Source organism: Suricata suricatta, chromosome 10, assembly GCF_006229205.1.
Source record: "Suricata suricatta isolate VVHF042 chromosome 10, meerkat_22Aug2017_6uvM2_HiC, whole genome shotgun sequence".
NCBI classification, from domain to species: Eukaryota; Metazoa; Chordata; class Mammalia; order Carnivora; family Herpestidae; genus Suricata; species Suricata suricatta.
Genome location: NC_043709.1, coordinates 44147373 through 44163717, shown reverse-complemented (window position 1 = coordinate 44163717; position 16345 = coordinate 44147373). Strand labels below are relative to the sequence as shown.

Below are 16345 nucleotides of genomic sequence, written 5' to 3'. Positions count from 1 at the left end.
AGTCCTCAAATCAACGAGCCAAGATCTAATGGTATATCTTAAAGCCTCACTGCACGGCTTCCCCTTCACCTCCCAGAGACATACAAACGCACTCACAAACAGTCCCACTGACACACTCACACATACCTCAGATTCACACACCACACACAGACGCCTACTACACACGAACATACACAGCACTGGTGTTATTGTTCCTTATTCTGAGGGTGCAAGTTTTCTATCAGGAGTTTCCACTCTGATTTAACGAATAAGTAAAAATTAGTTATTTCTCACAAGAAGAACTTTCTAACCAGCTGGATGTTTTAGAGCTTGGGTTGTAAGCAAGTGAAGTTTACAGTGATTATTTGGCAAGACTGAGCCAGGAGTAGGCGGTCAGTAAATCTTCATCTCATCAGAATGGTAAGTGCTCACAATATATTGTGTGATTTCCAATATATGCATGTGTAATATATGCTTTTATCTTACTTACACTGGAAGTCCTTCTCTGCCAAACAAAATACTGGTTTCTGATGTAGAATGATGCAGGAGATGGAAGCATTTTAAAAAAGCACATAAAATTTGCAGACTCTAGTCGACAAGTATCTTAAAGAATCCATCGGTTAATCATTACACAGAGTTTGCTTAATGCCTTTTACTGAGGTGATACAAGAGGAGGAGAAACATGAAATCCAAGATGATACTTTCTTCCTTTGATCTTTTTTTGTTGTTGTTCTTTTAATGAAAGCAAATCTGTGCTTGAGACCATTTTAAGCTTTGTAGTCCGGTCAAACAAAGTGACTTCCTAGGTTTTCACGAGCCTATAGATAAACAAGCCCACAAGGGCCCCTTTGTGGCTCGGCATAGGTCGGCTGCATTTTCAGGCGTGCCTCAATGACATCACAGTATCACTCCTCCTTTGTTGCACAAGCCTTTTCCTGAAGGACAGAAGCAGTCAGAGAGGCAGAACCCTCTCAAGTTGGGCTGTCTGTGTGAGAGCACGGGGTCTAGTGGCCGCATTGAAAAATGAGATAATAGCAGTGGCCAATAGGAACTTTAAACAGCTGTGAGGCAGGCAGAAGATAGACGGATAAGAGTTTGTAACCAAAAGCCGCTATCAGCTGAAAGAAGATCACAAACAGAACACACAGCGAAGTGAACTCTTTGAGAAAGAGAAAACCATGAATCTTTTGTTCACTCAAATGGGGCGGTGCCTCCCTGATAAAGGTGTTCAGATTTGGTTTCGTACCGTCTAGAGATTCACTGTTCACCAGGTGTCTCTTGCCTTATGGTCTCTGATTCACAAACACAATTGTGCTTGAAACTTTATAAGTATGTGTTCCCTGTGAGAAAGCCAAGGGTTAACTTTATATTGTGATGTTTATCACATCTAGATAGCTATTCGGCCCCCAGTGCATGCTGGATTTTATCGGCTGACTGTGTGATGTTTGTCCTGCGGGCCGTTTGCCCAGAGTGCGGACAGGCCCGTGTGAGGCGCTGAATGTTGGCAGGGTGTGCTACCGTGCCACATTTTCTCACGTTTTTTTGTGCTGCTTTGATACATGGAGTGAGATTGGACGAAACGTACTACACACATAGACTTTAACCAGCAACCACACACACTGCATTGTACCAACTGAAGGAGCCCCCTGTGGGTTGTACGTGTTTGGGCCACAGTGAGTCCCAGCTTTGAGATGTTTAATGGCACTTCTCCCGCTTCCTTTGTGCAGTTCCAAAAATGAAAATATCAGGTTTGGTTTTGTTTTTTAAACAAAACTTGTGCACACAAGGAGGGGGCGTGCAGAGAGAGAGGGAGACAGAGGATCCGAGGTGGGCTCTGTGCTGACAGCAGAGAGCCCGATGTGGGCCTCAAACCCACAAACCCACAAACTCTGAGATGGTGGCAGGAGCCAAAGCCAGAAGTGCAACTGAGCCACCTAGGCGTCCCAAAAGCATCAGGTTTGAGTCTGGTGGTCGTTACAACACGCATTCCTTCTCCGGTCTCCAGTCACTGTCCAGGCCTGCACGCCACTTCTGTATCAGTGTCAGTAACAAGGAGGATGAGGCCGGCCTCGTCCACGCTGCCCGCACCTGGGAGGCCTCTGCTCGGTCACTCGGCTTTTCTTGCACTACAGTCAACCCTCAGCCTATCACTCTGCCCTTTTTCTAATGGTTCCTCTTTTATCCCCCCTCTCTGAAATTCACTCTGTTTCTCTTCACTTTGTTATTTTTCTTACACACTCACTCTCTAAGCAGCGCTCCGCCTGCCATGGGAGCTCTGCGTGCATCACCCCCTACATGCCTGGTCTTGTAATTTCCAAAGAAGGTTTCTCAACCCTGGCTGCAAAAAAGAATCATCTAGAGGGGCTCAAAGCCCAAGGCTGCACTCTCTGAGTGTTTTCTAATTGGTTCCATTATAACATTGATAAGTGCTTCTCAACTAAAGGTTGGGAAAACTCGTGTTGGGCAGCATTCCTTCAGATGTTCTGCAAATATTCTCCTGAGCTATTTTCAAACCTGAAATAATAACATAATCCATACTTTGCATTCCAGTGTGAACTAATAATGTACTCAGAATATGAAATATAAGTCCAGGATTGCCTTGTTTGTGTTTAATTGAAACAGCTCATTGCTGCCTATTAATTCTACTGACAGTCTGGGGCAGATACAGACAGGAGGCCACATGCTGTGTGGACAGCACACCTCGCTATTCGAATGTGTTCATCACGGCACCAACGCCTCCCAGATACACAGGACACTGGGCCTCATCTCTGACTTACTTAATCAAAAACTTCATTTTAACAAAATCCTCCAGGGGTTTGTATAGCCAACCCATCTGAGAAATTAAAATTTTTATTGTGCTATGACACTAACAAGTGGTCTAGGGACCAAAAGAGACCGATAAGGCCTGAAATAGATGTTATACTTTGCCCCACCATACAGATTTAGCTTCCTTGAATATAGTTTAAGAAACTTGATACATTAAAATTGGTAACATTGCTGTGAGGAAGAAACAAATTGTACTCACGTTTCAAGAGATGTAATTTTCATTTATTTTGCATAAACAAAAGATATTTGGCTTTGTTCATAATGAAAACATATAGGTATGTTTGTGTTCTTTTAAACTCTCTCCTGATGCTTACAAATTGCTTGTCTAAAGAATAAGAGGTCAAGCCCCTGCCCAGAGCCCAGTAGCCCAGAGCCTGCCCTGTACAATATGGATGTTTGCTTCTGACATGGCAATGACTGCCCAGACACCAGTTGGCTTTTTTGTAATGTAATCAAATGTAACTTAATTTCCTTTCTGGTTTTTTTGGAAGGGAATAGGAAATGTAATCAGAATTCACAATGAGTTGTATTTTACCAAGAAACTTTTGGCATTATAGACATTTGAGGACTCGGTTCAGATTACAGCGATTTGATAGAAACTCAAAACTTAACCCTCCCCTGCCCTCATACCTTTGTATTTGTAGCTAAGAAATCGATCTATGAAAAAAAAAATCATTGCTTTATTTGTTGACAGTCATTAATGATGTTCAGTCATCTCACTGTCATTAGTGAAGTTCAAGATGATGAAAGAGAATGACATATTCATGTTTGTCCAGCTAACCCGAGTATTATTTAATACATGTTGGTTTTCATTTCAGGTTCCCTCTAGAGAAACTAATTGGGTTGGTACATAGAAAAATAAAAGAATTAGACGTATCTTTGGTAGTGTCTGTAGTCTCCAATTGGTTGGTATTCATCTTCAGAGTATAAGACATTGTTTTAAAACCTAAAAAGAACATATAATTCTTGCCTGGAATGTGATCAGCCCATGCGTCTTGTGATAGCAGCTTCAGGGATACAGAGTATGCTACTCCTGAGCCCTGTGAAATGTTAATAGCGTCACCCAGACTCTTCATGGTAGGGTTTTGCTGACAATAGTCCTAAAAGAGAGTAAGCAAGAGGCAGGGCTTACAGTGCTGAGCAGAAAGTAAAGCAGACCTAGAACTAGCCCCAGTTTTCTCCCATGAATATCCAGGAGCCTATTGGGTTTCAGACCCTGAATAAAGAATGGGAAGGAAGTAACAAAAGACAAGGAGGTGGGAGCAGACAAAAAGAAAGTAGAGTGAGGTAACCAAGAGAATAAGATTAAAAGATCAAAGAGGTTAAAAAAAAACCACAATGGTTTTAGTATTAGTGACATTATTCCTTCCACTAAAATAGTCTCCAGAAAGAGAAATTACAAGCTTACACAATAAAAATGTGTGTTCAATATATAAAAGTTTGGTTTAGTTTGTTTTTTTCACCAAAGTGTCAGCGTATCAGGTACATCATAGGATGGAGGTGGACTTGGGTGTTCTAGAGGCCAAGGGTTTTATCTATTGCACCATTAGGAGTTCATGTCCTAGAACCATGTGCAACCCATCACCCAATGCATTGTTATGAGAAGTTTTCCTGGTCTCTCTCCCCCCATTAAACAACAGGAGAAAACTATTTTCAAAGGTAAAGACTTTTCTACACAATGTTTATAGCAAGAGAGAACTCAAATTGGAGCACAGTCCTCAGAATCATGTATGAAAAAAAAATGTGAATACTTATGGCAAGACCCCATGCACAAACCATTCTTACATCAGGCTATCCGCCAGTGCTCTGATTAAATCATACATATGACAGTCATATCAGATAGACAAAGAACTAAAAGAGAACATAGATGTTATAAATGATAAGTAGAATATAATACCACTTTTCTCAGTCTTGTGATGTGAAACAAAGGTTACCTTTGGAAATTCAGTTAAACTCTTTGGAGAAGCTAAAGGGATGGAACCAAGGAAAGGTGTGTTGTTTGTAAAAAGGCACATAAAGAGGGGCATCTGGGTGGCTCAGTTGGTTGAGCATCCGACTCTTGATTTCAGCTCAAGTCACGATCCCATAGTTTGTGAGTTCGAGCCCTGAGTTGGGTTCTGTGTTGATAGTGCTGAGCTTGCTTGGGATTCTCTCTCTCTTCCTCTCACTCTGCCCTTCTCCTCCTCAAAATGAATAAATAAACTTTAAAAAAAAAAAAAAAAAGGAAAGACACAATAAAGCATGAGAACACTGCCAGGACAAAATCAGAAACACCCAGGTGTTTAAACCCCCAAAGTTTTCAAAGCAGCATCTATTTATGAAGCACTTTTACCTGCATCATTCCACTCATCCTCAAAAGAGGAGTCGAAGCCTCATGAAGTAAAAACTGAGACGACCCCTTCCTTAGTGATGAGGAAGTAAAAATTCAACGATGTTAAATGACCTTCTCAAGGTCAAATGGCTTATAATGGAGTCAGTCTAGAGGTGAGTCTGGGATAAGAACTCTGGTCTCCCTAGCTCCAAAATCTGCCCATCTTACCACCACGCTATTTTGCCTCCCTCCGAAATCCACCGCAGAGAATGGGTGCACAGCAGGATGCATTAATGTGAGGCAATTGGACAGAATCACATCTTACCTCCAGACCTATGTTGTGAAGGTTTACAAAAAAGAAAGAAAATAGTAATGTTGCAGGACAGAAAACAAATAACTTGAAGAAGAGAAGAGAGGAGCACTGGGGTGGCTCAGTTGATTAAGAGTCTGACTTCAACTCAGGTCATGATCTCATTGCTGTGAGTTCGTGCCCCACATCAGGCTCTGTGCTGACAGCTCAGAGCCTGGAGCCTGCTTCGGATTCAGTGTCTCCCTCTCTCTCTGCCCCTCACCCGCTTGTGCTCTGTCTCTCGCAATCTCTCAGAAATAATAAATGTTAAAAAAATTTTTTAAATAAAAGAAGAGAAGAGAACAATATTATTAACATGTGGGCCAGTCTGCCTTTTTCAGTGTTTCCCTATGCATTTGGTTGTCTGTTCCCTCATTACCTGTGATGTAGTATTTGCCTCCACTTTTCTGATAAGGAAACTGTAGGTGAGAAAAGAATATCTTGTCCCTATTGTAAAGGTGGAAGTTGATCAGAAAATGACAGGAGGGAAGAACATTCCAGACTGAGGGAACTACTTGTGCACTGCTCTGTGGGGGTGGGGGGCTGCAGGAGGAGCTCATACATCAAAGAGCAGAAACAACCTCCTTGTGGCTGAAGCAGGAAGAGTGATGTGCAAGAAGTACAAGAAGAGCTTAGGGAGACAGGCGGGGTCAGACGCCTTGAAACCCATCTGGAACATGCCAAAGACTTTAGCCTTTATTGTGAAGGCAATGGGAAACCACAGGAGGATTTTAGGCAGGGAAAGGCATGATTTGATCTGTGTTCCTGAAATAGTCTAGGAGAGAAAGGAGAACTTTGTCAGGATGGGAGCAGTGGAGATGTTGAAAGGGAAATGGATTTGAGAACTATTTAGATGAAATTACCAGTATTTGGCAATGAATTGGCGATAAAGAATGAAGGCGTAAGAGATGTCAAGGATGATTCCTAAATTTCTGGTTTATAACCATGGGCTTAAGGAAGCCCATCACTGAAAACAAACAAACAAACAAACCAACAAACAAACAAAAAACACCAGCAGAAAGCTACATTTGGGGAAAATAGAGGTGGATGATAATGAATTTGGTCTCGAACATATGTGTTCGTAGAGGAACAATTGAGTGGAAATGTCATATAGACAGCTTGAAATCCAGATCTAGATCTCAAAGTGAAATTTAGGTTAGGAACTCCTACCATGCATTTGCCTTCACCTAACACCTCCTTGTAATGATTTGGTTGTCTGATTCCACTTTAGGAAACATGCCACATAAAAGTTGGGTCAACACGCTTAGAAAACATGCCCCATGTCTGCCTGGTTTACTTTCTGATAGATCTCAAGCACCAGGAACAGGACCTGCAAAAAACGCACACTCCAGAAATATTTATTGAACTTAACTAAAGCCTCAAACCCTAAGTTCTAAACATCTGCTTGGGATCAGCTCATCTCCCCCAGTTTGACTGTAGCCCACACTCACTGATCTCCCTGGCTCCAAACTCTTTATCTCTGTGTCTGGCTTTTTGTACCTGCCCTTCCTAAACTGAGAGTTGGACCCCAGAGGTTCCTTCAGGGATTTTGAAGTTGATTTGTCTACAAGATTTAGCTTTCTATTGTTTTAGCTGAAGAGTCTCCACTTAAAGAATTCAGCAGTTCAAGGCAAACTGGTGGTTGCCAGAGGACAGGTGGGGGTGGGTTGCGAGGTGGGAGGGGATGAGTAAAGTAGTTGAAGGAGATTAAGAGGGACAAACTTGCAATAATAAAATAAGTAAGTCAGAGAGATGAAAAGTACAGTATAAGAATGTAATCAGTAATGTACTAACATAGTATGGTGACAGATGATGACTATCTTTACCATGGTGAGCATTGAGTGATGGATAGAACTGTTGATCACTATGTTGTACACCTAATAACATTGTATGTCAACTATACTTTAATAATATTTTTTTAAAGAGTAGGGTTTAGGGAAGAACCATATGCTAAGTCTTGGAGGGTTGGGAAGATTCCGAAAGGCAGGAAGTAGGGGATGCTTATGAATACAGGGCCCAGAAGTACTATAGGAGGGAGCTAAATAGGGACAACGTGACTGGGACAGAGAAATCAGAGAAAAAGTGTGGCCAGTGAAGGTGGATGGTGAGCTTTGAATATCACATGGGAAGTTTGGGTTTGAAGGGACAGTAATGTGGCAGAACTGTGGATTTCTAACAAGAGAATGACATAGAGCACCGTTTGAGGGAGATTAATCTGGCAGCAGCCTACAGGATTAAGTGAAGAGATAAGAGATCAAAGGCAAAAGGCCCAACTCAGAGACTGTTGCAGTAATGCAGGTGTTAAGAGATAAGAGACTTAACTAGACAGTGGAAGTGGAGAGTTTTGGAGATAAAGATAAATGGAGAGGACTTGGTGAATGATTCGCTGGAAGGCAATGGATGATTCAAAAAATAACCCCCAGATTTCAAACCCTGATGGTACCTGAGACTAATGGGGCCTTGACCTCCCCCCAAAAAAGTCTTTGTTTTCTATGGAGAAAAATGAAACTGGAGAAGTTAATGCTCATGTTACTTGTCTCCTTGTTACAAAATTCACAGCAGCAATGACCTCTGAGAAAGTGAGCAACATACTATAAATTGACTTTAAAAGATATTTCTTACTGGAGTCATGAACTCCCCAATGGTGCCAAGAAAGACAGGTTTGGTTCTGTTAGGCACTCCATCTAGCTGTTAGTCAAGCCAACCGACTAGTCTCTAAATTATTGTTCTTCAGTGAGCCTTAGACTTTATCTGTCCCCAAGCTGCAGAGATGAAAAAACTTTACCTTTTCAGAGGTAAGTTTAAAGCAATAATTTTTCTTCCTGGTTTACATTAAGTTTACCAATGAATAAGATGGAGAACAGAAAGGTAGAAGCAGAAATTCCCATTATATAAATTCATATGCTTAATGTCTTCCTAGGATATAAATGGGAAATATCATTAAAAGGTGAAATCCTCCATTTTGGTTACTTCATCCATATTAAATAACAATAAATAACAATAAAAATAACCCCTAGTATTATGAAGATTTCATATAAATCAACATTAATTCAATCCATAAAATTTCATATAGATAAAGTTCTATCCCAGTAGTACTGTTATAATGATCTGACAAATTCAATTCCAGTGATCCACTGGTCTTGGTGCAATAAAATTTCCAAGCAGCAAAATTTCACTGCAACAAATACTTTAGATACTTCATCGAATTGTATTATATATAAGCTTGGAAATCCATGATTTTCATTTCATAGCAAAAGATAATAATTGAAAATGCTTTCATTTCCTAAAATTTTATAAATGAACTAAATGTGTTCTTTTGACTATTCATGAATTATTCAAAATGGTCTCACAAAATGTACAAATGTATATACAAGTGAATTTGTCATTTTTTTTAACTTATGGAGAAAAAAATGCTCCTCAAAATATAAAAGAGAAAAGTTCGTGAAGAAAATGCTATGCTTCATACTTCTGTTCATTGAAAGAAACTCCAGGAGCCATAGTCTACCTGCAGCTGCAATATTCTTCACACCTTTGACTTCTTTTTTCTCAAGTCATCTATGTTAATAATTGACATCATTACAGTCATGTCAGATATGGAATTAGCCAAGATCTAGGGCTTATCTTTTGACTAACGCTTTCTTCCTTGTTGTTAATGGCTTATCAAAGACATTCTCAAACAGAGATAGAAGTCTATGTGATACACTGGCAAGGTACCATATTTGAGATCTATGTAAGGGGCCTTTTTCTGGAGAAACAAAGCAAGAATGATCTCATAGCTTCTATAATCCCTACAATAATGCCATTTATAAATCAAAAATTCCTTCCAGGAGTATGGAACAGATTCTTTAAAAGAGAAAACTTGTAAAACTAAGGATTGATACATGAAAATATTATGGAAAAAAACTTTATGTTCTTTTTTTTTTTTGAGAGACAGAGAGAGACAGTGGGAATAGGGGAGGGTCAGAGAGAGAGGGAGATACAGAATCCGAAGCAGGCTCCAGGCTCTGAGCTAGCTGTCAGCACAGAGCCCGACGCAGGGCTGGAACCCACGAACTGTGAGAGCATGACCTGAGCCGAAGCCGGGCACTTAACTGACTGAACCACCCAGGCGCCCCTGGAAAAAAACTTTAGACAGAAGATAAGAAAGCTGGGGGGGGGGGGTTTGTTTTTGTTTTTTGGGTTTGTTTTGTTTTGTTTTGCCATTGCCTGACATCAGTGATTTTTTTGCCTGTTACCTTCTAACTCTTCATCACATAGGATACACTGATATTACAGAACTGCACTCATGGGCAACATGCAGTTTTGTTTTATTTTTAGTTTACACAATACTGGATAATAGTCATGCCTGCTCTTGCGTGGTCTCCATCTGCCCAGTGGCCCAGCGTGGAACACGGAATCACCGGAGCTCTCCTTGCCTCCGCCTGTGGCCACAGCTGACAAGTCACCACATTCTGTTGAGCCCACTTACTTAGCACTTCTCCCAGCGGGCCTCCTTCTCCGTCTTCGTACTTCTTTCAGGCCCTCGTCTTTTCTCACCCTCGCGACTGCAGCTGCCTTGATGCCATCAGAGTGATCTTTCCACACACATGAAGTACCCAGTCAGGAGGCAGTACCGCTGCTCACCCCAGAGAAACATCTTTATGTAGACGTTGCAGGTTATTTGGAAGAGAATGGGACATTGCTCATAGGTAGATAACCCGGAAATCTTCTGAAAGTACTTATCCAGGCTCTGAATGCTTACTTTGGATACTCAAGGGTATTGAAACCTGTCAGGGTGACCTGGATGGTCCTGACAAGGTCCAGTGGTGAGGAAAGACAAGCCCAGGTCCACGAGGGCCAGCCCTGCTGGCCAAGCAGTTTGTGAAGCAGAATCCCTTTGGTAGTTATGGAGTCCTCCAACCTCAAGCCCTCCCTCCAGAGAGGGAGTTATTTCAACATATGCCCCCAAATCATGACAGAACCATTTCTCATCGCTGTTGTCCCCTAAGTAACACTGCCCAGACTCATACTTGAAAATTATGTTCTTATGCCAGATGGTGTCTTGGTTTTCCTCAGCCATGTCAGCCTTGTGGGCCTTTTTGGACCTTTGCTGGCCTAACACAGAAGGTTAGATGAGTGCATCTTCTTTTCTCTGGGATGGAAGGCTTCCTACAACTCTAATCTGAGCACGCAGTGTAGCTCCTGAACTTAGGTGCACAGGATTATGGTGCATAGAAAATTGGCAGTCCTGCCAGCCTATGTGAGCCCCCAAAACGTCAGTCTCCTTTAGAGAGATTCGAAATTACAAAGGGTTAAAAACCTGCAGGTAAAAGTAAAGAAACTTTTAGAGGAGGGGGAAGCACTTCCTAAATGTGAAAATTTTTCTCAAATCATTCGTAGAGTGCTTCACTGTTTGCAAAACACTTCCACTTATGTGGAATCCTGTGACCTGTTATGATTCTGCTTTACAGATATGAAAACTGACCCTCAGAGAAATTAATCAGTGTGCCTCCAAATCTCAAAATTAATAACTGACAGAGTCTTGACTCTATTTATCTCAATTTTTCGAATTCAGTGTACTTTCCAGTTTACCATTTGTCCATTAAGTAAGTCGTTGTATGACATAGAGAGTAGCGGAGGGGCACCTGGGTGGCTCAGTTGGTTAAGCTTCAGACTCTTGATGTTGGTTCAGGTCATGATCTTGCAGTTCATGAGGTTAATCCTGGCACTGGGCTCTGCGCTGACAGTAAAGCCTGCTTGGTATTCTCTCTCTCCTTCCCTCTCTGCCCCTCCCCTGCTCATGCTATCTCTCAAAAATAAATACATAAAACTTTTTCTTTAATGTGTTTATTTTTTTAATTAAAAAAAAATTTTTTTAATGTTTATTTATTTTTGAGACCAAGACAAAGCTCGAGTGAGGGAGGAGCAGAGAGAGGGGGAGATACAGAATCTGAAACAGGCTCCAGGCTCTGAGCTGTCAGCACAGAGCCCGATGCAGGGCTTGAACCCATAAACTGCGAGATCATGACCTAAGCCAAAGTCGAACACTTAACTGACTGAGCCACCCAGGCGCTCCTATTTTTTTTTTAATTTTTTTATGTTTATTTATTATTGATACAGAGAGAAACAGAGCATGAGTGGGGGAGGGGCAGAGAGAGAGGGAGACACAGAAACCAAAGCAGCCTTTAGGCTCTGAGCTGTCAGTCAGCACAGAGCCCAGTGCAGGGCTAGAACTCACAAACGGTGAGATCATGACCTAAGCTGAAGTCGGACGCTTAACCGACTGAGCCACCCAGGTGTCCCCATAAAACTTTAAAAAAAAAGAAAATAGTCTAAACTTTTATGTCTCAGTTTGCCGTTAAGTTACAAGTAACAAGTAACAAAAGGAGATATGGGTGCCATTCCCCTTTTCGTGATTACTTTTCAAAATGCATGTCAAGATCATAATGAAGAAGTTTTATTTGTCTAAAAGGCAATCAGGCCATTCCCATTGTTAAAGGGTTTGTTTTGCTACAGCTATCTGCACGCAGGTTCTGTGGTACCTCAGTCACGTTGCTGCTAGATGCTTAAATGCTAAGATCATTGCCAGGAATTGTGTCTCAGAATGTGCTATCACATTCCACCACTTCTCTTTTGCCTTTGCGGTGAAGATGTTCTAGTCAGTAATGTATCAGGAACAAAACCATTGGCTCTCTGTGTTTACACATGCACACATACACACGTGCACACATGTGCATGTAATTGTAATGCTGAAGGATGAAAAACGAGGATAACTTCTATTAAGTCTAATTGCAGACACCTCTTAATTATTTCTGTTATGAGGGATGAAAGAAGTAGTGTTTTTCAGAACCAAAATTCACTGACAACATAGTATTTCTTTTAACAAACTTTTGACTAAGGCAAAATGTGAGTTAACCTCTTTTACTATAAATGATTTCTATGGTCAAAAAACAAAAATACAAACTGTTAACTAGGCTCAAGTAATAATAATCTAAAATCCTTAAGGAGACTTATAGTTTATAAGGTTTTGTTGTACTCATTCCTTTCATTATAAAGCAATCCTATAAAATAGAGAGGTGTTACCCCCATTTTACAGGGTGTGAAGGCTGAGGTCTATTGACTGGGCCATGAACACACAGCTACTATGTATATACTGCCTTGGACCTACGATTTCTCATCCCAAATCTCTACACTAATTCAGATTCTAAGCTGCCTACACACACACACACACACACACACACACACACACACACACACATATCTTTGTGACTTGCAAGAAATGGAAGTGATAATAAAGAAACACTTAAGGAGTTAGGCCCCTCGGTGGCTAAGTTGGTTGAACATCCAACTTCAGCTCAGGTCTTGTGATCTCATGGTTTGGAAGTTTGAGCCCCACATTGTGCACAGCACAGAGCCCGCTTCAGACTCTCTGTCTTCCTCTCTCTGGCTCTTTCTGTCTCTGTCTCTCTCTCTGCCCTTCCCCGCCCCTCAAAAATAAATAAACATTTAAAAAAGAAACATTGAAGGGGTGCCTGGGTGGCTCAGTCGGTTGAGTGCCCGACTTCGGCTCAGGTCAGGTCATGATCTCACAGTTCTTGAGTTTGAGCCCCACATCAGGCTCACTGCTCTCGGGGCAGAGCCCACTTTCGATCCTCTTACCTCCTCTCTCTCCTTCCCTCCTCCACTCACATCTTCTCTCTCTCTCTGTCTCTCTCTCAAAAATAAAGAAACATTAAAAAAAGAAACACTTAAAAGTAGAGCTATATAATGCAGTTAGTTTTGTTGCTCTTGACAATATTATAGAACCACATTTTTATGGGTGTTGTGTACTCTGCAGTGACATTCTTCTTCCAGAGCACCACTGACATGTGACATTCTCCAAGCCTATGCATAGAAAATGCCCAGCTGCCCAAAAAGACCAGACTGACATAACATGAGCTCCTTGTTTACTCACTGGATAGGCACGACTTGTTCCCCGCCAGCTGCTTTGTCCACGGTCTTCACCTTATGCTGCTAGAAGCACCTGTATGAGTGGCCGGATGATTAATGCCATACTCCAGGTCAGCCTTAGGATCTTCTGTTAAGATTAAATCAGACAAGGCCTCTGAATGTGAACAATATTCCACTCTCTGAATTAGGTTCGGACCACTGAGGCCAGGTGGACATGGACTTCAAAACACCTCGTTCAGAGGGAGTATGATTTATTGGGAGCTTCTTACATGAAGAGACTCTTGAGACAGAGAAACGTTTTAGTACTACACTCAGGATCCTCCAGTGTGTGGGGTCTGAGAGGATTAGTCTGTGACGCGTTAGGACTGTGCAGAATTGCCCGTCTCACTCCGTTCATTACGGATAGCAAATTGCTCTAAGGTTACAGCGTGGAAGCAGATTACATTTTTTTTTCGGGAAGGGGGTGGGTGGGGGAGTGATTCATTAAAGACATTTATCCAGAAAAATGGGCTTATTGACATTGAAAACTCAGACCAAGGTCACTTCATGATCCAGCAGGAACATTAATAGCAACTTAAATATTGAAGACAAAGCCTGTGACTCAATGCTGAGAGAACCTTTTCCGTACATGTACCTGAATGTTTGCGCTGAACCTTAAGATGAGTCATCTCCAGAACTCTTGGAAGCCACTTGATTTAATTCATAAGCAACTGGCAGTTATCAGACAATATATCACCTAAAATGCAGAAGCTCATGTTATTTCAATAAAGTCTTCATTCTTTAATCGTTAAAAAGAGTTGACATACGTGCTTTACTTCTGGTTAAAGAAAAACAACCACTTCTTCACCCGTGATGAAAAGTATACCTTATTTGAACCTGGGCTGAACACATCATCACTGGACCAAGGGGAAAGAACCAGTGTTGAGTTTTCCTAAATATTTCTGGTTCCATTTATTGACAGAACCTGGAGATATTTATTCGAACCTGTGTGTCTGCTGCCTACAATAATTGTAGCCCTCCTGGAAATGTAATTGTGAGTGGGCCATGACATTGAACTCTTCAAATTCATTCCGAGTGACCTGATCTCAGTTATTCTCAAAATTTGGTCCAGGGTCTTCTTGCTTTTCTACTTGTTCCCATTCGGTCAGCAGAAGTAGGAGCTAGAGGACAAGTGAAGTGACTTATGTGACCAAAAGTGAGAAAGCCGCTTTCAAAGAGATTAATTAGCTCCCTACCACAGAGATTTCTCTCTATTTCTAAATTGTTTAAATGTGGTTTGCAAGAGATTATTTCATGATCGTGGTGCACTTCCTGCATCATTTAGTCTTAAATGCTTCCTAAAACAGTTTTCAAAATCCATGCGTGATTTTCTATTCCTTCCTAATACATGAACTGCTTAAAATGCAACTTTTCTTCTTCTTTTTTTTAACCCTAGCTTTGAAAATGCAAACAAGTGTGTGAGCCTTAAAAACGGTGGGAAAAGTGAGTGAGGGCATTAGAAGCATTGCTGGGTGATGGTGCTTCTCTTGTGCGTGCACCTTACAGGAAAGTCGAATTTCCAACAAGACAAGTTCAGGCTTTGTCATCACTGCCACTGTTAGTGATGAGCAGGGGCGAAATAAATGCATTGCACTCCCTCTGCTGGCTCAGAAGCTGCAACAGCTCATTAACTAGATCTATATTTAGATATAGTTCCCCATTTTAAAAGAAATGGTGTGTAGAAGAAAGAAGCAAAACCTGGGAAAGCTGTTAATTTCATTATTTGTTTAAAATGTCTGGAAAACCAAATATTTGCCCAATGCAAATGGTTAAATGGCCAAGAAAGCAGCTGCTTTTAGGTTTTTCAGGACTGCACTAAGAAATGGCAGAGGCTGCCTCTTCTCTCCCTGAGGCATATCTCCAACAGCCTTTAAAAATTACTCCATTCTTTTCCAATGCTGAAATGATCTTTTCCCAGAGCTCATGAGCAAATTAGTAGAATAGTATGTTTCTCATGTTTGAAACACTCCAGAGAAAGCAAAGGAGGTGATTTGGCTTGGGGTGAGGGGGAAGAGAAAGGGTATCTATCTTTCTCCTGGTGTCCAAAAGGAAAACTAAAAGATCTCCACGCTGAAAGTCTATACCTCACGGGAGGCCACTTCGTGCCTGAAGGCATGTTACTCACGGGCCTGGAAGGGAATCATAGCTTCGCAGAATTTTATGGCCAACAGGACCAAAGAAGGCATGGTTCTACTCCTGAGTGAGGACAGCCTACCAGGAGGGCGAGACGTTCCAGGGTTCAGGGCATCTCCGGGCCCTGAGCCCTGCTTCAGTCCTGGTCAGCAGCGTCCTGACTGTTCTCCTGCCCTTTCTACCTTCTTGCTTGCTTCCTTCCCCAGGCGCCTGGACGCTAACCACATCAGCTCCGTGCCTCCCGGCTGTTTCAGTGGCCTGCATTCCCTGAGGCACTTGTGGCTGGATGACAATGCCTTGACGGAAATCCCTGTGCAGGCTTTCAGAAGTTTATCAGCACTGCAGGCCATGACCTTGGCCCTGAACAAAATACACCACATACCAGACTATGCCTTTGGAAACCTCTCCAGCTTGGTAGTTCTGTAAGTTTATTGATTTTTCCCTCTCTGTTTTTATAATTTCTAAATGTTCACTGCAAGACTTTGGTCTTCAAGTGCTGGCCCTTCAAACCTTGAATAGGGACATGTTCAGGGAGGAAAACCTCCTAGACCCCTCCTCAAAATGACTCACAAATGTTCTAATTGTATAAAAGAATTCAACAGGTTTTAGCAAGCACCTGCTAAGTGCCAAGCACTGCAAGGCAAAGATAAACTATGACCTCTGTCTTCGGCAGTCGTCAGAGTCTACAGTTGTTAGTCCAGTCGTCAGAGTCTACAGTTGTTAGTCCAGTGACGGAAGTTAATAAAAATTCCTTATTTCTGGTAATAATTTATTATTCA

General features: G+C 41.7%; 1 protein-coding gene and 1 long non-coding RNA gene across 5 annotated transcripts in view; one reads left to right on the top strand and one right to left on the bottom strand.

Annotated features, from left to right (window-relative positions):
- The window catches only part of LGR5 (leucine rich repeat containing G protein-coupled receptor 5), a 128579-nt gene that overhangs the window by 84827 nt on the left and 27407 nt on the right, over positions 1-16345 (top strand). For both annotated transcript variants that reach the window (XM_029955786.1, XM_029955784.1), the window contains exon 5: positions 15773-15988. In XM_029955786.1, the coding sequence (XP_029811646.1) occupies positions 15773-15988 (216 nt within the window). The remainder of the gene's footprint in view (positions 1-15772; positions 15989-16345) is intronic.
- The window catches only part of LOC115305525, a 57219-nt gene that overhangs the window by 30713 nt on the left and 10161 nt on the right, over positions 1-16345 (bottom strand). Inside the window, exons 2-4 of one of the 3 annotated variants that reach the window (XR_003914827.1) lie at positions 14029-14130; positions 13399-13521; positions 9759-10764 (exon numbers count right to left, since the gene is read on the bottom strand). This is a non-coding gene — a long non-coding RNA (uncharacterized LOC115305525). Of the gene's footprint in view, positions 1-9758; positions 10765-13398; positions 13522-14028; positions 14131-16345 lie in introns of those variants that run through there. The other 2 variants (XR_003914825.1, XR_003914826.1) reach the window with 2 other exon arrangements.